Source organism: Stegodyphus dumicola, chromosome 4, assembly GCF_044657685.1.
Source record: "Stegodyphus dumicola isolate Sdum_Otavi_A_Nest chromosome 4, ASM4465768v1".
NCBI classification, from domain to species: Eukaryota; Metazoa; Arthropoda; class Arachnida; order Araneae; family Eresidae; genus Stegodyphus; species Stegodyphus dumicola.
The window spans coordinates 70,689,143-70,712,630 of record NC_140771.1 but is presented as its reverse complement, the minus strand read 5'-3'; the positions used below and the strand labels follow the sequence as shown (position 1 = coordinate 70,712,630).

Sequence of the window (23,488 nt, the reverse complement as noted above, 5' to 3'; positions counted from 1 at the left end):
TTGGCTTATTTAAATATGACAAAGTCACGAGAACTACCTGCCTAGGCAAATAGTAAGGAGAGGAAAACACTTTGAAAACTTTGATGCCAAGATTGTTGCCAACATGCCAACACTGGTCTATGTATGGGGCCAATAAAAATAAGGAATTAGCAAAGGTATTTACCCCACCTTCCTAGTGTGCCTTCGTAGTGTAGCACGCTGGGCCAGTATTCCAGAAGTCCGTGGTTCAATTCCTGGTGAAGGTGTTTGCTAATTTTTCATTTTTCCTGCTTCCAAAAAATACCTAATGTCTCTACAGTGGCACCCGAACTAAAATGGTGTTGGATGAGGATTCTCCACACCCAGGATTTGGCGACTGGGTTCCCTAAAAACCCCAGTCGCCCTTTAAAAGGGGGAGTATATAAGGTATTTCTCCCACTTTCCTAGCATGCCTTCGTGGTTCTGCACGCTGGGCCTCGTTCCAGAGGTCCGTGGTTCAATTCCTGGTGAAGGTGTTTGCTAATTTTTCATTTTTCCTGCTTCCAAAAAATACCTAATGTCTCTACAGTGGCACCCGAACTAAAATGGTGTTGGATGAGGATTCTCCACACCCAGGATTTGGCGACTGGGTTCCCTAAAAACCCCAGTCGCCCTTTAAAAGGGGGAGTATATAAGGTATTTCTCCCACTTTCCTAGCATGCCTTCGTGGTTCTGCACGCTGGGCCTCGTTCCAGAGGTTCGTGGTTCAATTTCTGGCGAAGGTGTTTACTAATTCTTCATCTTGCCTGCTTCCAAAAAATATCTAATGTCTCTACAAACATGTTACACCTTATCGGCACTTGCTTTCTAAAATATCAGAGTTCATATGGATGCAGAAGCAAGCTGAAAAGAATAAAGATTTACTTGATTGATTTATTTGATGCTATTTGGCACGCAACTGCCAAAAAATACATACTGAAAATGGAATGGGTAAAACAAGATTTCATCACCAAAAGGTGCCAACAGACTGTTCACATGTAGATACCAAAGAAAAAACAAGTTACAGTCAAAAGACGTTAATTCGGACACCCATAATCCAGAATGATCTATAATCCGGACCTCAAAGCTACAAACTTTCTGCGCATGCGTCAATTTGATCTTTACAGCTGCCAATTCGCGTGTACGTGTGCGCAAAATACGTTTACGAATGCTCGTTTAATGTATAACGAACGGTATAAGCTAAGCTAAAATTATCTAATTCAGTTAATGTTGCAGATTGCATTATTTTTTAATCTTTGAATTGGATTCGGCTTATTATTTTTTGCAGACTGTTAGAGCAATTTTATAAAAGTAAGCTTGAACTTTCGATTATGTCAAATAGAATTTCTGATATATACTTACTAATATGTAAAGGATCTACAAAGCGAAAGTATGTTTCGAAGTCCATTAAACAAAAAGTGGAATTGCTGCAAAAAATGGATAAAGGCATATCCTTTGTTTATCTAAACTTTAACGTTTGTTTATCTAAACTTTGTTTATCTTTAACTCCGAGGCACGCAATGAATTAGAAGTTGATCTGTCAGCACTATCCTTATCTTCAGGGCAGATGTTTTTATTTTATTTGGCTTATAATTCCTTACTAAATGTATTATTTCATCTCCATGTACTCCGTCTTTGATATGATTTAAATCAAATTCCTCGTCATTATAATTCGCTTCCGATAGCGAAGAAAGTGACAGTTATTGAAAATGAAAAAATTTCGATTGACAAATTAGTGGGTATTCTCGACACAGCAATTATAGGACTTGAACAGCGAAACTTTGTAACTGAACAAGAAATTATGTCTGTTTATAGAATTAAAGAGAAAGTATTATCGCATAAAAAACGAAGCAACTTAAACAACTTACATTGAAAGAAATGTTTAATAAAGTAAACAAATAAATATTAAGCTTTTTTTTTTTTTTTTTTTTTTTTTTTTTTGTAAATTTTGATACCCTTTAGATCATAATTGTTCTTTATTTCATAAATTACGGTTTCATATTTTTAATTTTATAACTTCTGCATGCCATTTTACCAGATTTAAACTGATGATTTGTAATCCAGAAAAATCGATAATCCGGAATCGCCGAAGTCCCGACGAGTACGTATTAACGACTTTTGACTGTATCCGATACCCATCGCACACAATTAGATTCTTTACTAAAAAACACATCTCGCTCAAATATTAAAATATACACAACATAAAACTTTCTTTAAATGCTAAATTCCATAAACAATTTTCCTGATAATTTACAATTTTTAATTTAAAATACATACCAAAATAAAATATGAAAAATAGAACAATCTTAAATTCCATAATCGAAAGTAATTCTAATGAAATAAAATGATGGGTATGATCTATTTCAAATTTAAGGCTATGAAAATCAGAAACATAATAAAAGAAACAAGAACTAATTATTTAAAACTTACTAATCTTTCTACCACTTGAAAATCTGGGAAAACATTATGCAAAAAGGTTTTCAAAGAAAGATGAAAATTCTCCAATTCAGACTTTATTTGCTGCAATAAATTGAAAGAAATATCAGATGAAAAAAGACAAGAACATTAACGAATACTTAAAATACATTAAATATGCATGAAATACAGTGAAAGAAAATTAACAAACTATTGCCAATTATAATACATATATATATATATATAGATATAGATATAGATAGATAGATAGATACAGTACAAAGTCTGTAATTTGGACGTCCATTATCCGGAGTGATCTATAATCCGGACCTCAAAGCCACAAACTTTACGCATGCGCGCATTGAAATAAATGTTTAATAAAGTAAACAAATAAATATTAAGCTTTTTTTTTTTTTTAAATTTTTTACCTTTAGATCATAATTGCTCTTTATTTCATAAATTTTGGTTTCATGTTTTTAATTGTATAATTTCTGCATGCCATCTTACCAGATTTAAATTGATGATCTAAAATCCAGAAAAACCCCTAATCCGGAATCGCCGAAGCCCCGACGAGTCCGGATTACAGACTTTGTACTGTATTACCAATATATATATAAACATATATATATATATATAAACATAAAGCAACAAAAATTAAACTGAAATCAATACAAAACAATTTTTTATTAATATTAATAACTGAAACCATGTAAAAAAAGTCTACACTGCAACTAAAGATAATTAAAAAAAGAGTTCATCAGTAGAATAAACCCGAAAAATAAGAAGCAAATTGGTTATAGAAATAAAAACTACAAACTAATCTCCTTTGCTTGAATTACAGATGGTCCGAATTACAGACTTTGTACTGTATTACCAATATATATATACATAAACATATATATATATATAAACATATATATATATATAAACATATATATATATATAAACATAAAGCAACAAAAATTAAACTGAAATCAATACAAAACAATTCCTTATTAATATTAATAACTGAAACCATGTAAAAAAAGTCTACACTGCAACTAAAGATAATTAACAAAAGAGTTCATCAGTAGAATAAACCCGAAAAATAAGAAGCAAATTGGTTATAGAAATAAAAACTACAAACTAATCTCCTTTGCTTGAATCCCTAATTCAGAACTCATCAGGGGAAAATTACTTTCACAAAAGTTGATTTAGTTTCATTCTTCTGAATCATTTGAGATTAAAAAACCAATAAAAGATTCAATCAAATTAAAAAAAACGAAAGATCGAATCTCAAATGTATTTAAAATTTTCTCTACATGCATTCAAACACTTTGAAAAAAGGGAATGAGTAAAAAATATTACATTATGCAAAACTGACTACTCTAAAAAACAAAATTGCCAAAGATACATTAAAATGGACTTTCAAAAGCAATTATAAATTAATGAGTAAAAGAATAAACTTTTAAATTAAATTATCATTTAAACAATACTCAAAGAATGAGCGGTCCCCGATTATGTGAACCTTAAACTTTTAATACTATGAAAAAATGACAAGCTTCTAAAGAGATTTCCATAAATTTCTAAACCAATAATTTTCTAAATTTTTAAACAACTAAAAAACTGAAAACCTAGTAGGAAACAAAAATATTGAACAGAACATAAACTTACTGAATTTCTTAAAAAGATCAACGTTTTTCAAACTGTGGACTCATGTAAAAGAAAGTAGAATTCAAAGCTACTCTTGGAGATATAGAAATGTTGAACTTCTTGGAAAAAAGTCAGAGATAATGGTCTAATTGTCCAATAGCAGGTAACAGTATTTTTACATGTACAGTACAAAGTCCGAGATTTGGATGTCCAATATCCGGAATGATCTAAAATCTGGACCTCAAAGGCACCAACTTTGAAAAAAAAAAATTTTTTTTTATATGCTTTATGCATGAGCATGTGATCCCCCCCCGATATAATAAAACACGTGGAAAGTCAGATTCTTAATTTCACTTTTGTACTGAATAAAATATCTTGTTATTGAAGAAATAATCATTTTAGCATAAATTTGTATGATCAATAATTTGGCTCCATAGATGCGTATCTGCTTGGCATACATCTCAAACTGAAACATTCTACATAGATACACTAATTTTACACCTACTAATATCACTAATCACTAATTTTACACCTACTAATGTTTTATATCCCCGACATCAACCTGGCGAATCATTATTTATTATATTTTGCTTTAATCACCGCATGTTTATCAACACATGACAACTTGAGTAATGACTCATGTAGCGATGCCTAAACAATTTTTTTTATGTTAGTAATTGAATAATAAAGAATATGGTAACTTTTTATGTTGACATTACGCTTGGCGATGATCAGAATAGCACATGAATCTAAGTTTCTTAGCACATTGAACTTAAATTTAAGTTAAACAAATTTAGACTTAACCAAGGAAAATGTGAAGGAATATTATACAGTCAAAAGTCGTTAATTTGGACACCCCTAATCTGGACCTCAAAGCTACAAACTTTCTGGAGACGCATGCACCGTAAGACATTTACTGCTGCAAATATGTGTGTGCGCGCATGCACATAATACATTTACGCATGCTTGTTTAATGTATAACGTACGGTATAAGCTAAGCTAAAATTATCTAATTCAGTTAATGTTGCATGTGCTGTTCCTTAATCTTCGAATTGGATCCGGCTTATTATTTTTTGCAGACAGTTAGAGCAATTTTATAAAAGTAAGCTTGAACTTTTGATTATGTCAAATAGAATTTCCGATATATATTTACTAATATGTAAAGGATCTACAAAGCGAAAGTATGTTTCAAAGTCCATTAAACGAAAAGTGGAATTGCTGCAAAAAATAGATAAAGGCATATCTTTTGTTTATCTAAACTTTAACGTTTGTTTATCTTTAACGCTGCAGCGCACAATGAATTGGAAGTTGATCTGTCAGCACTATACTTATCTTCAGGGCAATCTTTTGTTTATCTAATAAAGGCATATCTTTTGTTTATCTAAACTTTAACGTTTGTTTATCTTTAACGCTGCAGCGCACAATGAATTGGAAGTTGATCTGTCAGCACTATACTTATCTTCAGGGCAGATGTTTTTATTTTATTTGGCTTATAATTCCTTACTAAATGTAGTATTTCATCTCGATGTACTTTGTCTTTGATATGATTTAAATTCCTCGTCATTATAATTCGTTTCCGATAGTGAAGAAAGTGACACAGAGGTTATTGAAAACGAAAAAATTTCGATTGACAAATTAGTCGGTACTCTCGACACAGCAATCATAGGACTTGAACAGCGGAACTTTGTAACTGAACAAGAAATTATGTCTGTTTATAGAATTAAAGAGAATGTATTATCACATAAAAAATGAAACAACTTACATTGAAAGAAATGTTTAATAAAGTAAACAAATAAATATTAAGCTTTTTTTTTTTTTTTTTGTAAATTTTGATACTCTTTAGATCATAATTGTTCTTTATTTCATAAATTACGTTTTCATGTTTTTAATTTTATAATTTCTGCATGCCATCTTACCAGATTTAAACTGATGATCTATAATCCGGAAAAATCGATAATCCGAAATCGCCGAAGTCCCGACGAGTCCGGATTAACGACTTTTGACTGTATTATATCAATTTCCTTCTTTTTAAAAGCATCTTTTATAACTATAAGAAATTTGTTTCAATATGCTAAAAAAGTATTCTCACTAGTTTCTCATGTTTTATCTCCTAACTTGGCAATCTCTCAATAAAGTACCTGTGAGGTTTTACTTGATCTGGTAAACATTAAATAGTCCCAAACCCCCGATAGACACGAAGCAAATTATTGCTATGTCTAAAGGTAACTACAAAATTAGATAATGGTTTAAAAAAAAGCTACCTCTTTTTTTAAAAAGACCTTAGAACATAAAGGCATGTTCTTATGCTAGCAAAATCAACTGCAGCTTATGGTGATCCAATTAAACAGTAACAGTCAAATTCAAACTAAGAATGTGGACTAACCGTCAAAGACCAGACAATTTAATTTTAATCTAAGCTGGCTCAGTAGTAACATGCCTTAACAAACTCACAACTCGTCGTAATCTAGTCATCACGTAACAAATTCCAAGTATCGTCAGCAATAACGCAAAAACGAATAATTACAAATTATCAGAGCTGGTAGGAATTAATACAGGGTGCAAGCGGAGGCAAGAAACAAATTCTGTCTTACAACTCCAAAACCTTACTTTAAAAATTATAGCAAAGGCTGAAATTATACACAACTGCTTAATTTACATAATAACAACTGTACATATCTTTGAAGAAAAATTTTCTTTCTTTTTGTGTATTCGGTTTCTTTTTTTAATATGTTTCCTCTTCATTTTAGAATTTTGGACTTAATTAAAGATTTCTGTTATTCTAAAAAAGCACATAGATTTTATAGGAAAAGGTGCTAATTTGATTTCTTTAGTAATGTGAGCATTCAGAATAAATATAAAATGATATACGGTGTGGGTCAGTTACAGTACCGATGTAGCAGAATTTTTAGAATTTAGTGATACACTGAGCAATAAAATCAAGAAATGGCAAAATTTTAGAATTTAGGATCCAGAGAGATTGCATCAGGTAGGAAAATGCATAGTGCCAGCCCTGTTTATGATGCACAAAGCTGTAGCTAAGGTTTTCAGCGTCCAGGGACAACTGAAGATTTTGCTTCCCCTCCTGTATGAAAAACATTTCATTCTAAAATTTTGTAACATCAATTTGGCATCCCATGGATGCTGCCCCGGGGACAGGTGTCCCCCCTTGCCTCACCCTAGCTACACCACTGACAATGCATTGAGACATATAAGATTAATCTTTTAAATTGTCAGTTTTCAATTTCTTTATTAATAGAAAAATTCCTTTCTATAAATGCTTGTCCATGCGATAAGATTAGAAGCATATTTGATATTTTCCATAACTGTATCTAGTGAAAAGTTGAGAAAACAATGGAAAGATAAACATATTAAGAAAAAAAATCTAGTATCAGAAATAAAACATTTAAATATTATGTTTTCCTTGTTTTTCAGAAAATTCTCCCAAAAGTAAAATTTTATCACAAACTTCCTGTAAAATACATCCATTACGTGTTAATACCATGAAGACATTTGTCTGGAATCTTCTAGCTTAGTGGGTCCGTAAATCTTGCCTTAAAATCATTCTAAACTTTGCAAATTGCAGAGTCTAAAATCCTGAAGAAAAATTACCCCAACCAATTCTGTAACAGCAAAAAGGCTGAAATATTTTTTTTTTAAAAATCAGAGGGAAAAGTATAAAATTAATTTCATAGAGAAAACTGAGGCATATTGAGACAACTACATGGGAAAAACTCTCACCATGAAAAAATTACAACGAAGGCAGTTTTAATTAATTACATACCTATTTTGCTTTTGCTAAGAATTGTTTCATAAATAGTGCTAACACATTTATTACCTTGTTTATTTTTCAGATTCAAAATATTGTATAATAAGTCACCAAAATCGAAAGTAATGTCACTTTATATGATAGCGAAAAATAAAAATGTTTAATTTTAATGTTATTTCTTGAATAAAATTTCAATGTATTAGCATTATTTTAATGAAATATTTCTCTTTACGGATGAGTTCAGGTTTAGTCTAGAAAGCGATAGTAGGCGTTATTTGATATGGAAAGAACCTGGAACCCATTATCATTCATCAAACATCCATTAAAGAGATGCATACGGAAGAGGCAGCGTCTGTGTTTGGGGTGGCATCTCTTTAGATGGACGCACACACCTCCATGTCTTTCCAACGAAACCGTGAATCCTCTGGTTTATAGAGATGACATCCTTGATGCTTATGTGCGTCCATGTTCCAGGGCAATAGGTGATGCTTTCCTGTTACAGGACGATAACTCAAGACCACACAGGGCTCGCATCATAGATGATTACCTTCAACAGGAAACAATTATGCGCATGGAGTGGCCAGCTGGATCAGCGGACTTGAATCCTATCGAGCACGTTGGGGATGATTTAGAGAGATGTCTAGCTGCTCTCAGTTTGCCCCTCAGACCCTTACCACGCTTGCAACTGTTTTGCAAGAGCAATGGCTCTCGCTTCCTATGGAACTGATAGACCGCATAATTGAAAGCATCACGCATCACTGTATGCGCTGTATTGCTCTAGAGGTGACCATATTCCCTACTGAAGGTACTTTTCTTATAGCAAACTGACACCTTCGATTTGTTCATTTTATACATGTGCTAATTTTTATACAACCATAATTGTCTGGTAATTTATTTTTATGTTATTTAATACCTTACTATGTGTTGTATATTGTGGGTAAGTTTCATAAAATTCTACATGTAACTTTTTCAGCAATTGTGATTTTTCCTTAATTTATGATAACCAGTGTAGATGCCATGCTGTGTAATATTTCCTATTTTTCAAATCAAAGAATTATATTTCACACATGCAAGTCATTATATGTTATATTTATCAATGACTCAGAGAAAATTAATTAGTATAAATAACTCTTATCACAGTTCTCACAAAGTCACAGAATTTTTCACTAACAAATAATTTAGTGGAAAAAATAACAATAATTTCATATAAAATTGTGTAAAATTTATTGAATATATTTTTTTATCACTATACTTTTAAATAATCTAGAAATAAGAATGAATAGGTTATATGAAAGAGAGGTAAACAAGCCTACCTACCTCTTTCTCTTCCAAGGCTTCTTTAATTTTTGCTTCGGATTCCAAATTTAATATATTTAGTCTTTCATACAAACTTTCTTGAAATTCTTCTAGTCTCAGATTAGCTTTTGATTCAGCTATCAATATCCTTTCATCAGATTCTTTTTTAACTTTTTCAGCTTCTTCTCTAACACTCTCCAATTCCTTAGTGTAGCTTTCTCTCAAAGCATGCTCGACTTCCTTTATTCTCTCATTTAAAATATCCTGAATTTCATTTGAACAGTTATCTGCTTTCATCTGAGCTTCTTGAACTTTCCGTTCAGCAGTTTTAATAACATCCTGTAATTTCTTTTCTGTAACATCTAAGGCTTCTACTAATTCACTGTTTTTAGTAATAAGTTCCTAAAACATAAAAATTAAATGAAAATCTTCAATACTTTCATTTTTTTATATTTCAAGTTAGATTAACATGCAAGTTCATTATATGACGGTCTCCCATATGTTTAATAAGAATAAGCAATACTTGAGATAAAGTTTAAAACAAATGCATCAGCAGATAAATTGACCTACCTTAATTTAGTTTCAACAGGTTTCACAGATCTTGAACTATCCAATCTTTATTCATAATATAATAATTACAAATTTTAAGTTCTGACTACTGTATATTTATTCATAATTTAATTAATGTAAGTAAATTACTAAATTGGAGCTAAAATAATATGCAGCGAAACATATATTGAAGGAGTGAATGAGCATAATATTCATAAATTTGCAGGACTAGTTTCAGAGGTTTAACCCGTAACTGGGAAGGTGTGGTCTCAGAGACTCCTACAGGTGTTGTTCCTGTCACCCCTATTCTATATTTAGTCTGATTGAGTGGATTCTCCAGCTAGCTTCTCCTTTTGTGACCTTGATAATTCTCATATATTGGCTCACATTTTTTGCACCTGCTTCATTGTGAAATTCTTCTCCATTGTCTAGTCAGAAGGCACCTCCCTCTCAGTGTTACGATTTCTGTCCCAGGTGGAAACATGGCTCTAAAACTCGGTCCCAGAAATATCATATACCCTTCTAATTCACGTTTTGCAGAAGTGTTGTAAAGAATTCTTGATGAAGTGGAAAGTGAATTTAGCAATGAAGATGAATGCCAAGAAGATTTTGCAACTGAAAGTTCGCATTCCACGACATCAGAATTTTCTGAATCTGACAACGAATGCACTGAACCAGAGACTGAACCCATTTCATCTATAAAATATTATTATGGGAGAAACCACTTCAAGTGGTCATCTATTGAACCTCAAGGAAATGTGAAAATTCCCGCGCATAATATAGTTCATCTTCCAGGATTAAGAGCATATGGAAAATTGGGTGAAACTACGGATCCTAAAAGCGTTTGGGAAATCCTTTTCACAAACGAAATATTAGAGAAAAAGGAAGAACTGAAAACTTTGTATTTATGTGCAAGTTGTAAAATGCCAGTTTGGTAGGTAACAAAAATTATGTCACGAATGTGCACAAGAATATGCTCAGTAAGTTGATATCTTTTGCAAGAACACAATGGTATTACTGATAGTAAGAAACTCATTTTTTTTATGTTTCATACAATATTTGTATTTTTTATTTGAATGTATCAATCACATGTTAAATTAATGGAAAATAATTATTATTCATAAAAATAATTGTTATTCTGGTTTGGTTTGCATAATTTACATTTGCAAGTGGTTTTTCATAAAAAAAGTTCATGTTGCAGAAAAGATATTCCTAGTGTTGATTGATTTCTTTGTAATTTTTTTTTTTTTTTTTTCTGTTCGAAGATAAGTGTTTATAGAATGTATGGGTAAAATAAAATTTTAATATTTTGATTAGAACATTTTATTTAAACCATAATGAGACGCGGTCTCTGTGACCGCACGTCCCCGTTTATGTCCCAATATTTGACCTTCCCTGTTACGGGTTAAATATAGAATCTTCGAAATTAGTTCTGCAGACTTATGAATATTACACTGATTCTGTTGCTTTAACTCCTCCATAATAAATTACTATGTATAAGTTTGAATATTTTTATAAATAGAAAAATGAACTTTTTGTATTAAATTTCAACACATTAACTCATGATAGTTTCTTTTGATTGAATATTTTACTTCAGTAAAGAGAAGAACTTGCACTTACTTCATTTTGTTTCCTTTCTCTTTCAAGATCATTTGACAATGACATAATTTCGCACTTACACTGATCTAATTCTTGAAAAAGGCGATGAAGCATATTTTCTTTTTCTTGAACACTATAAAGTAATTTTAAGGAATTAATAAAATAAAACGGTTGACTGTATTTAAAACAATATTAAAAAATTCGTTAGTTTTACAAAATATGAAATTAATAATAATATAAATTCCAAATTTGGGCTTCCACATGCCCATATTCGCAGTAGGATTACATCATTCAAAATTTGATGGCTCTATGTACCGTTGTTTTATCACAATGCGAGAAATATACATACATTTATGCACATTTTTATTTAATTTCTTCAAATATAATGCAGGACTCTAAAATTTGGTAGCAACAGTTTGAAAAGTGAAACAGACATTTATAGTGATTCAACGCAAAATCACAAAACAAAAACAATAGCCCTTCAGGGACAAAGCCCCTTTGGACTAACAAATTTAAAACATTTTGAACGATACATCGTTATTGAAAGTGATCCCCCAATTTATCTAGTTTACCCTACTTAACTCATTTAAGATTAAATATGTTGTAAAATTGTTGTAAAATATGTAAAATATGAATAACCATACACACCTAAAAATTTAAAATTACGTAAGATTAATGCGATATCTGAGAATATCACTTATTTTTAATTATTTTTTAGCAGAAAACCTTAATTTGAGGTCTATGTTTCAGTTTTATTAAACAATGTCTTAAGAAGAAAACTTACATTGCTTCATGTTCCTCTATTTCTATGTAACTTGACTGAAAAAAAAAAAAAAAGTTTGAAAGGATTTTTTTAAATAAAGAGACACAATAGCTATATTTCTAAATAAATTCAAACTATTAAGAATGAAATTTTATTTTAATTACATAAAAGAAATGAATGAAAATGTAATACATACCTTTTCCAATACCTCGCCATTTTGCTGCTTTTCTTCAGAACCCTCTCCAGCAATTTTTTCCATATTTTTTGTTATCTGTGCAGCTAGAGCTTCATTCTCTTGCTTCAGAGACTGAATAACTTGTAACTGTTCATGCTTGACATTAGATAAATCCATTACCTCATCACGCATTTTCTCCAGACAATTAGTTAAATCTCTCTGCTGTCTGTTTGCTTCCTAGAATAAAAAAATAATTGGAATTGCTTTTATATTACTTATTATAAATAATTATATTTGAAGTAGACGGAAAATACATACAGCCATACAAAAAATTTAATACTAATCGAAAATTCACATTAAAAGAAGAAAAATAGTGCATACTATATATAATTCTGCAAACTTGTATGGCAATACAATTTAAAAATATTGCTGAAGGTCACTAAAGATGCAGAAGCATAGAGTGTAAAATAATTCAGGTCAGAAATGAAGAGGTCTAATCATGTATACTTTAAATTTTAATCATTTTAATGTTCACATTTTAACAGTGAAGAAAAGTTAAGTATGGATTAGATGCAAGAACAAAGATTTGCTGGCTTGAAACATGTTACACAGAAACGTTAATTTATTATGAAAAGCAAGTGAGAAAGTGTTTTTTAAGTGCCTGTTCCCTTATAGTCTTAGTAACTTCAGGTATTAACAAAAATGGCTGGAAATAACACTTAAGAAAGTCTGAAAATCAGAGCAGTAAATTGTAAGTAGCTGATGTGCAATCCCTCTCAACTGAAGAAATGTTTTACTTTTAATCTTTAACAATCACTCATAAAACTATTTTTCAAAACAAGCTAGAAATAAATGAATTTTCTGCTCCCATGTGTCAAAATCATGTCTAACTTCATCCATTTCATCTTAAAATGTACATTAGGAGTGTAGCTCTAGAGAGTTAAAAATTAATGCAAAAATAAAAATTAATTCATCAAATTATTTTAGTGTTACTTTTCTATTACATCCTTATAGTTATAATAGTCTGACTGGAGAAAAGCAAGCCCTTATGATATTTTGATTTTCTACCAATGCAATTTATGATCGAAAATCATTCCTAGAAATTTCACTTCTGAATGAACAGGAATCAATGACCCATGAATATTCAGTTCAGGCTCAGGATGCAAATTTCACTTTCTGCCGAAATATATGCATATGGTCTTCTGGTTTGAAAAGGTGAATCCATGCTAATTCAACCAGCTCATGATTCTGTTAATAGTAATCTGCAATTGTCTCTCTATATACCCCATGTCCTCTCCTTGACAACATATTTATTTAAATTAACATTTTTTATTTGTGCAATGTACCAGAAATAGAAAGATTAAGTTCTTTCAAAACATAATTTATTTTTAAGCTAATCAATGTTACACTTAAAACACTACCTTGAGGCACACACTCTTCCTGATAAAAGACCTAGGATAATACAGAACCAAGTCTCCCTTGGAAAGTCCTAGCTTAAAAAATTATAGATGAAAATTGGCATGTTACCATGCAAGCCACAATCACAGAAACCCTGGAGAATACCATATCTCTAAGGTCTTGTCATATGCCTTCTCCGTATAAAAAAATATTGAAACCAAGTGGTTTCTTTTTACAAAGGCTTGAGGAATAGATGTTTCTAAATGAGGCATATTGCTTTCTGTTGACCTGCCCTTTCGGAAACTAGTCTGATAGGAAGAGATTATACTGTTTTTCTCCAGATAGTAGACAAGGTGGTGATTTACCATTTTCTCAAGTAATTTGCAAATGCAACTTGTAAGTGCGATTGGCCAGTAGTTTGAGGGATTTCTTGGGTTCTTACCTGGCTTAACAATAGATATAATGATAGCTTTCTTCCATGTACTGGGGATGATGTTTTCTTTCCACACTCTATTAAACAGACTAAAAAAGCACATTCAATGAATTATAAGAAAGATGATTTATCATGTCATATGTAATTGCGTCAGGACCTGGACTAGATGTGTCTTCATGAGAGCTCTTCTTAGCTCAAACATGGTAAAATCTACATTATATGATCCAGAGTTGAAGAGTAGAACACAATTCAAAGTTTCTCCATGCGTAGCTTGACAGAAAGAAGGGCTTGTGGATAACTCCTGCTACCAGATACTGCAGCAAAACTTTCACCAACTGCATTTGCATCTTCTGTGTTGCTTGTCACTCTGCCATCCAAAATGGAAACAAGTGGTTACTGTACATTCCAGTTGCTTTCCTTACTCTTTCCCACACTCGATGTAGAGGATGTGATTGTTGACACATAGGATATCCAAGCATTCTTCTGGCTCTGTCTTCTAACTCTTCGTGCATTTGTTTTGGTTCGATTTTTGGAGGGGGGGGCTGTTAGATTTGACAAAGCAGGATACTGGCGAAACTTTCCCCAAGTCTTTCTTAGAGTCTCTTGGCACTGTTGGTTCCATCATGGTTTTGGGTATTTTTGTAATCTCGTTGAGGAGAGAGGAATAGAGCAGCTTGTTGCCTGAATAATGACCTTGGTAACAGATTCCATCGCATTATATAAAGGTACACTGTACAAAAGAAAAAGGGGCGCAGTTCTATATCTCCCGTTCTACTGGGCCGATTGACAAATTCAACTCGCGTTTTTCATGTCTCGAAAGTGCGACTTACAATTTGCATTATATTTATAAACAGCATTGTTCTAATACAGGCATTAGAAGACACAAAATGGGACTTTTCTGAAATGACATGCCAGTTTATTTATTTATTTTTTTTTTCTCTATATTTTTATTCTACGACTCAATTTATGCCAAACTGCCAAGTTTTGTAAAAATCGCTTTAGTAGTTTTTAAGAAATTAGCTCTCAAAATTTTAGCTTCTCCACTTTAATTTGGTATATATTTGTTAATCTCTTTTTTTTTTTTTTTTTTTATTAAACTTATTTGATTCTTCCTTTCACATTTCGAAATTTATGTTCATTCCAAATAAAATTCACCCATTTTTTTACGATTTACTTTTTAAAATTTGTATTTTTAAATAATTTTTATAAATTTTTTGAAAAATACTTTGAATTAAAACCTATAAAATTTTTAACACCATCTTAAAGTAGATGTATTTCTAGGCACACCTGCAAAAAATTAGAGTTTTTTTATTCAAAATTTCCTACAATATACATGTATTTTTTGAAATTTGGCATATTTGTTATAAGCAATAATAATGCCAAATGTGGTTTACACAATTTGTTAAAATTATTTGAAAGTACGAATGATGATTTTTTTCCCGCTCACCTGCAATGAAAAAAGGGAAAGGATAACAAGAAGTTTGGCAAGTGAATTATTTTTAGTACAAACTAAAAAAAAAATATGCAAAGTTAAATTTTTTAATTTCTCCAAAAATTTTGCACCAAATTTTACAAAATTTAGTATTTAAGCATAATTTGAGTTGTAGAATCGAAATATGGAAAAAAAAAAAAAAAAAAAAACTTGCCATGTTAATTCAGAGAAAGTCCGATTTTGTGTCAAAATACCTATATTAGAACCATGCTACAGAACAAAGCCTGTAATCCGGACATCCATTATCCAGAATGATCTATAATCCAAACTCAAGGCCAGAAACTTTTTTTTTTGTATACTTTACGCAGGCGCATGATGCATAAACGTCTATGTTGCGCAGCTACGTTAAATTTCTTGAACAATGGTAAGACTATTCAAGACTTTTTGAAATTTTTTAGGATAAAATCTGCTGCGTGGAGCATCGCAAGATCGTGGCAGGATGTGTCTCCAGATACGTTAAAAAATGTTTGGCATAATTTATAGCTAGCTACCATATTTCATGGTGAGGACAATGAAGATTATAGCCTCGAATTTGAAAGTTTTCGTACATCGCAAACTAAAGGTGAAATTTTCCAGTTATTGGATTTTGTAAAGAAATGCGAAGAAGCAGTAATAAATGAAGATGATACAACAGAAGTTTTTCATTGCGACGACAATGCCCCAATCATCAATCAACTAACGGACGGCGAAATCTGTAGTATGGTTCTAGATCCAGAAAATACCGTTCCCGATAGTGAAGAAAGCGGCAGAAAAGGAAAAAATTTCGATTGACAAGTTAGTCGGTATTTTCAACACAGCAATTACAGGACTTGAACAGTGGAACTTTGTAACTGAACAAGAAATTATGTCTGTTTATAGAATTCAAGAGAAAGTATTAGCACAAAAAACAAAGCAACTTACATTAAAAGAAATGTTTAATAAAGTAACAAATAAATATTAAGCTTTTTTTTTGTAAATTTCGATACCCTTTAGATCATAATTGCTCTTATTTCATAAATTATGGTTTCATATTTTTAATTAATTATAATAATAATATTTCTGCATGCCATCTTACCAGATTTAAATCGATTATCTATAATCCGGAAAAACCCCTAATCTGGAATTGCCGAGTCCGGATTATGGACTTTTGTACTGTATATAGAAATCTAGTATATATCCTAAGTCACGCTTTCAAGACATGAAAGACGCAATTTGAATTTCGTTGTGCCCCCCCCTTTTTTTTTGTGTGTGTGTGTGCAGTGCATGTCGCTCAGCATTTCTTCTGTAAGCTCTGCATAAAAGGAAAAAGGATGCCAATCGGCGTTCTCCAGAATGAAGCATGCAGGTCTAGAAATAGGGATTACCTCTTTATATGCAAAAGTTATAAAAATAGGAAAATGGTCACTGTCATGTAAATCAGTTCCAACATTAAACTTGCAAAATGGATGCAGAGATGATGAACAGATAGTGAGGTCAATGCTGTGAAAGGTCCTCGTAGGCTGGTGGAAGTAAGTGTGCTCTCCATTATCAATCCTGCTGCTCAATGCGTTTGGTGGAAGGCAGGTATATCGAACAAACTGAAATTAATCTCCGTGTACTAACCTGACCAGCTGGAGGAAAGTTGAAAGAGGGAGAGTGCTTGAATGATATTCAAGCGAGGTGAGCAGACCTACACCTCCGCTAACATGTTCATTAACTGGCTGATCTTTTCTGACAAAACAACATCTCCAAAGCTTCAACTTTTGTTCAGTTTTCACTACAGTTTCTTGAGCAGCAAAGCAGATAGAATGACGTGCGCTAATTAGTTCTTTTATATGAACAAGATTTTTGTTTAAACCACGACAGTTCCAAGAGATAATGGTAGCCATCATGACTGCTTATTTGTCAGTGCTGCTTTTTTGTCAGACGTGGGAGATGTCCTGGAATTTCCATTCCGCCCTCTACATTCATCTCAGAATCTATGCCTTCAGAGCTCAGGTTTTCAGTAGAGCTGATGCTCTGGTTTGTTGGTATTTTACTTGGTTTAATTTCCGATTTTTGCACAGTTTTCATATTTATTGTTTCTTTAGTATCTTTTTAATTCTTGGAAATGATCATAATTTTTGATGTCTCTACCAGGGGAGCTTTTCTCTGCATAGTGACATCTGTTTGGGTTGCTATTGATTTAGTGCTTTTAACAGCTTTGGCATATGATATATTTTGTTCTGGCTGAACACTTGACACTATTTTTCTAGCTTCTGGATAATAAATCTTTTGCATTACCTTGATGACTTGATCTTGCTTCTCAGCTTTCTAATATGGGCAGGATCTAGAAAATGCGGTATGGTTTCCCTTGCAGTTTACTCACAGTGGCTCAGCAATGCAGTTTTCACTGTTATGGCTCGCTATAGACCATCGAGCACATGTAGAGCTAGCATGACAGGTACAGGTAAAAGTTTGAGGAGCACCAGAGCTTCATTAAAGACTGTACTGATATAGCACCCAATCACTAACCAAATAGAGCAAGGAAGGAAGGCCAGAAGAAGAATAAAGCTGATGATAATTCTTTAGAGGGAGATTTAGAAGTTTATTATTAAGAGAGGAGGACAGAAAGGAAGAAAGGTTATTAGATGAAAAAGAAAACTAGGAAAAGGGTCATTAGAAGAGTTACTGTGTAGTGGGTTAAACAATTATTAGCCCTCCGGATGAGATCAGATCTCGAAACTTTGTACCGGTGGCAAAGGAGGGAAATCTAATAAAACAAGTTTTAACATTAAGCTAGTATAGAATAAATCATATGACCAATTTAGAATAATTCTTAATGTAAGGGGGGGACAGAAAAAAAGTATATAGAATAATACATCAAGTATAAATACAATAACACATAATGTGCCATTATAAAAAAATTTTGAATTTTCCAAATTTGGAATAAAATGCTAAAACATAGAATATATCATACAGCAAGTATAGAATAACACTTAAAATATAGAAAATAAAATATAGCATAATACATATAGAATAGTACATAATATATCATATAATAAAATTTAGAATTTTGAATAAAGTGCTAAAGTATAGGATAATACATGACGTATCATATAATAAAATTAATAAAATAGAAGTATAAAATGTAGAAGAGAATAATATCATATTTTAGATTTCATGATCACAAATAGTTTCCAGTATTCATTAGGCAGAGTTCATGAGTCATTAAAGTGTTCATGATTTAGAGTTCATAAAAAGTTCGTGGTAAGTTCATATATTTTACGTGACTCATACAATATTCAAAACTCATTTTTATCATGGCACAGCAAATCAATATCATAACTCACCTTTTCAGTTATGGTTAACTGTCATGACTCAGTTTTTATATTTCATTTTGTTTATTATGGATTTTGTAAATCTTTTGTTGTTACGATCAATCGTTAAAATTCTAAAAGGTTGAAAATTAAATGTTTTCTTATATTTCGTTTGTTGTAGATGTGGTTACTCAGCATAGATTTAATCCAACTGTGTTAAGTTTTTGGTGAATTTGTTTTGTATTAGAATGAAGATGTTGCAGTTTGATGATCATTCTTTTGAAGGATATATCAATATTTCTGGGTGTACGAATATGAAAATTTTTCGTGAGAGGACATAGAAAAGATAGTGATCACTGTCTCCTTTCAGGCTGCATATACAAAAGTCAATGTCTGTCAAGTTCCTTTGATGAAAATTAACAGGATATGGCCCATGGCCAGTAATATAACTTATTAAAAAGGATTTTGTACTCTTGTTGGTCAGTATTGCAGTTTCGTTAGAACTGGTATGTATGTCCTCCTGTAGATGCGTTATTCCATTGTTCTTGCCATATTTGAGTAATTTGTTCTTTTATGGAGAGGCAAAGATAAGATTTGGAAAATTTTATATATAGAAAATTGCTTTCTTGATTAAGAGCAGCTTCTTTGGCAAGTTTGTCAACTGTTTCGTTACCAGCATTTCCACTATGGCCTCTTATCCATGATATATGAATTTTTAAATTGTCTGTTATTTTAGAGAGGTTATTAATGTCATAAGCAATAGCATATTGATTTTCTGGGTTAGAAATAGCATAGATGGCAGATTGACTGTCAATATTAATATTTAATTCTATAATATTATTTTCTTTAGCTAATTTGATAGCAATTTTTATCGCAGAAAGTTCAGCTTGATGAACAATGTTTGCATCTCTTAAGAATCCTTTTCATATAATATCTGATTGTAGAAATTTTTGCTTGTGAATAAAGACTGCACAGCCAACTTTATTATTAATTTTTGAGCCGTCTGTAAATACTTCAATTGAATTGGTTTTGGTTTTCAAGTTTATTGCTGTTTTTTTTTTTTTTTTTTTTTTTTTTTTTTTTTTTTTTTTTGTGTGTGTGTGTGTGTGTGATACAGCAGGATGTCTATTGTAAGGAGAAGGGCGCATTTCGTAATCCTCTGTTATGTATGTGCTGTTGTGATAAGTAATATTCTGGCAAAGTTGATATACAGTATAATAAATTGCTTCTTGAATGGATTCGAGATGGAGTGGAATAGTTCCAGCTAAGATGTTAAGAGCAGTACTGGAGGTTGTTAAAAAGCCTCTGGTAATATTAAGTGTAAATTGTCGTTGTATTGAGGTAAGAATTTTTTCTTTTCTTGTGGTCATAGGGAATTTCCAGATGGCAGAGCCGTAGGTAATCACTCTGGTTATTACTGTACGTTATAGTAATTTGGTGATATGGGGATTTAAACCCCAGTTTGTGCCATGCATGCAACGAAGATTTTGACTTATTGAATGTTCTTTGAGATGCTCGATAAAATTTTATTTTTGATCTATTATAATTCCTAGGTATTTGATTGATTTAGTATGCTTGATTTTTTCGCCATTTATTTTAACAGAAAGTTGCTTAGTAAGATTTTGTCCATGACAGGATTTTGAATGGCCAAAATGCACTAACACTGCATTGGGTTCGGAATATAACATCTTAGAGGACACCATAAGTAACCGGCCTTTTATATTCTTTGGCAAATCAGGTGTGCTGAAGGTCAGGATGATCTGCTTTTTATCAATCAGCTGACCTTTTTTATGCATCTTGATTCGCTTAGCAGTACACACATTCTGACACGAGAGTTCAGAGATGAATTCCTCATCCGAGACAGAAAGAAGAAAACTTTGAAACCACTCCTCAGCAATAATTCAGTGTCTTATGTACTCAGCCACAGACTTCTACTCTCCTAAGTTTGGTTGAGCAAAGAGGAGCTGTAGACTGTCTGGAAGAAAAAGTTTCAATTAAAAGGTTTCCAGAATGTAGTTGATTTATGTTTTTTAGTTCTCCTGCACGACAGTCTATGTTTTTGCCCCAAAAATGGTGATATATTTTCAAGCTACCCGGTGGAGTTGTTTATGACTATAAAATGAGGTTGACTATTAGGTAAACTAACACTGGCATTATGCTCAGTTGAAGAGTTTAAATTTGACTGAGCGATGTTTGAAAGAGAAAAGATTCGGGTTCAAGCACTCCATCCACCATGGAGCCCCAACAAGGGAACACAAAATCCCGAGTTATGGCTAACCAGACCTATACACAAACTGAAGCCCTACAGTCAGCTTTCGTGAAAGCAAGTACTCATGACAGCTTCTTCCCAAGCCACTGACAAAAGGACTAGTGACCAGCCAATTAACACCCATAAGGACAACAAGGTGCCTCCCATTTACCTTGGGATTGCCACACCGGCACTCACAAAAGTAAGCCCCTGAAGGGTGACCTTATTCATAAATATAGATAATATTTTCGCAAACCAAAAGTAGGATGATAAAATTATGCAAAGTAATAGCATAGTGATACAATTATGAACAACTGTTTGCATGCATGTCATTCTAAATTAAAATGTAGATAATAAAATTCTCATTTATATAACTTTTCTGAACGGTTTATTGAAAAACATATTGTTTTTTATGGTATTTTCTCTTTTGTTTGCAGAATGCAGTTTTATAGGCATTGCGATGAATACTGGAAGATAAAATACTCTTTCAAAAGAAATGCTACTCAAATAAATAAATTCAAATAAAAAAGTAAAAAAACATTTGTAAGAATAAAAATGTTTAAAGTACACAATACAAATTAATACACAGAAATTTCTGGAGTAATTATTTGAAGAACATAATTCAACCACACAAATCAATTAATTAAAACGAAATTCTAAAAAGAAAACAAAAATAACTGTTATTAAAAAGTATAATATGAAGTAAAAATACGTGCAAGAAAGAAAGCACATTACTTTTTTTGGTTTGCTCAGAATGAAAGGGAAACTGAAATAGGTTGCTGTAAACTGAAAAGTTCGGCAAATTAATTTTCTTCACACAAAGTAAAAAAAGTGCATGAAGGTAAATTTCCATATTACTGCTTAAATTTTACAAAATACGGGAAAAAAGTGCCATTTCAGAAAAATGCCTGACTTTGTGTTAAAATATACATTAGAACAAAATTATATATATAACTTTAATATACATCCTAAATCAAACTTCTGAAAGATGAGAAACGCAAGTTGTATTTTGTCAATCAGCTAGGTAGAATTGGAGATATAAGTTTTTTTTTTTAAATTTTTTTTATTGGGAGTACACATATTATAAGCATACAAGAATCATACGACCAACAGGTTAATTTTGAAAGATGCAGTTTAAAATGACACATATTACTATTTATTTAGTGATGCGTATTACTATTTTTAAAGTAGATAAGAGAAATAACCAAACTGAAAAAGGAGACTAAGAAGCTATTGCAAAGTAAGGTTTAGCATTTTGTCTTGCATACAAACATACATTTTGCCAATATATATATATATATATATATATATATATACTGGCAAAAATTAAAGGAAAAGCTGTAAAAACTCTTGTAACTTGAATGATTTTACAGCTAAAACTATGGAACACATGAAGATCTTTATTTTGCCATGCCTAACATGTCTTTAAATAGCAGAGTTGCCTATTTTTGCAATAAATAAATAAATTTAAGTAAAGATACAGGAAATGCGATATAAAGTGTGGTAGGGAAATGTTTGTGTTACAATTTTTTTCTAACTACACAGAAAAACATTACAGCATATAGTCATCCCTGATTCAAATGCAAGCTTTACAAAAATTTCTCATGCTATGTATTAGATTACTGAGGAGTTTGCTGCAGTAATAAAGTGTATTCAAAATGAATAGAATCTTGAATTTTCTAGAGAATGCTAGGCAAAGGCTGCTGTGATGCAAATTGGCATCCTAATGTATCCCACATGTTCTATTGACTGGATTCCTTTGCGCTCAAATAATCGACCACTAATCATTTAGCAGCGAAATAATTTTGTCCTCTAAATCTTAATAACAACTTTGTCCTGATCATGATGAATGAGCAGGACAAAGTTATTGCTGAATGCAGCATTAAATAATTTGATATAAGAATCAAGAATTTCTTACTTCTGCATATTTTAATATTCATAGTTACACAAGTAAAACTACATAGGTCAGTGCAGCCATTCAAAATAATGCTTATCCATACCATAAATTCCAACACCTTAATTCCAATGCCTCTCCCAAATGTTTCCAGACTTATTGCAAATGGTTTGCTCCCTTCAAATCCAAACACACTTGAAATCACTTTCCAAACAAAAATAATACTCATCAGTAAAGAGAACTTGGCTCTAATTTGTGATACTCTGATCTTGATGATTTCTGCATCATTGCAACTTGGTATATTTTGCAGCCAGACTTAGTGGGATATAAATCATGGGTTTCTTCGCATTGAGCCCTCTCCTATGCAGCCTGTCACCCATGCTACATCTGAATAGTTGAATTCCTGTAGCTGCTACGAACTCACCTGCAATCTGTGTTGATTATTTTTTTTTTCATTTATTTATTTATTTATTTTAGAAATCATAGTCAAACAAAATCCTGTTGTGCTACGAACTCACCTGCAATCTGTGTTGATTATTTTTTTTTTTTTTTTCATTTATTTATTTATTTTAGA

At 31.8% G+C, this 23,488-nt stretch overlaps 1 protein-coding gene across 2 annotated transcripts in view; it reads right to left on the bottom strand.

Moving 5' to 3' along the window:
- LOC118186025 (uncharacterized) overlaps positions 1-23,488 on the bottom strand; it is a 107,218-nt gene that overhangs the window by 25,023 nt on the left and 58,707 nt on the right. For both annotated transcript variants that reach the window (XM_035356003.2, XM_035356004.2), the window contains exons 8-12: positions 12,214-12,429; positions 12,039-12,073; positions 11,276-11,387; positions 9,128-9,508; positions 2,428-2,517 (exon numbers count right to left, since the gene is read on the bottom strand). In XM_035356003.2, the coding sequence (XP_035211894.2) occupies positions 2,428-2,517; positions 9,128-9,508; positions 11,276-11,387; positions 12,039-12,073; positions 12,214-12,429 (834 nt within the window). The remainder of the gene's footprint in view (positions 1-2,427; positions 2,518-9,127; positions 9,509-11,275; positions 11,388-12,038; positions 12,074-12,213; positions 12,430-23,488) is intronic.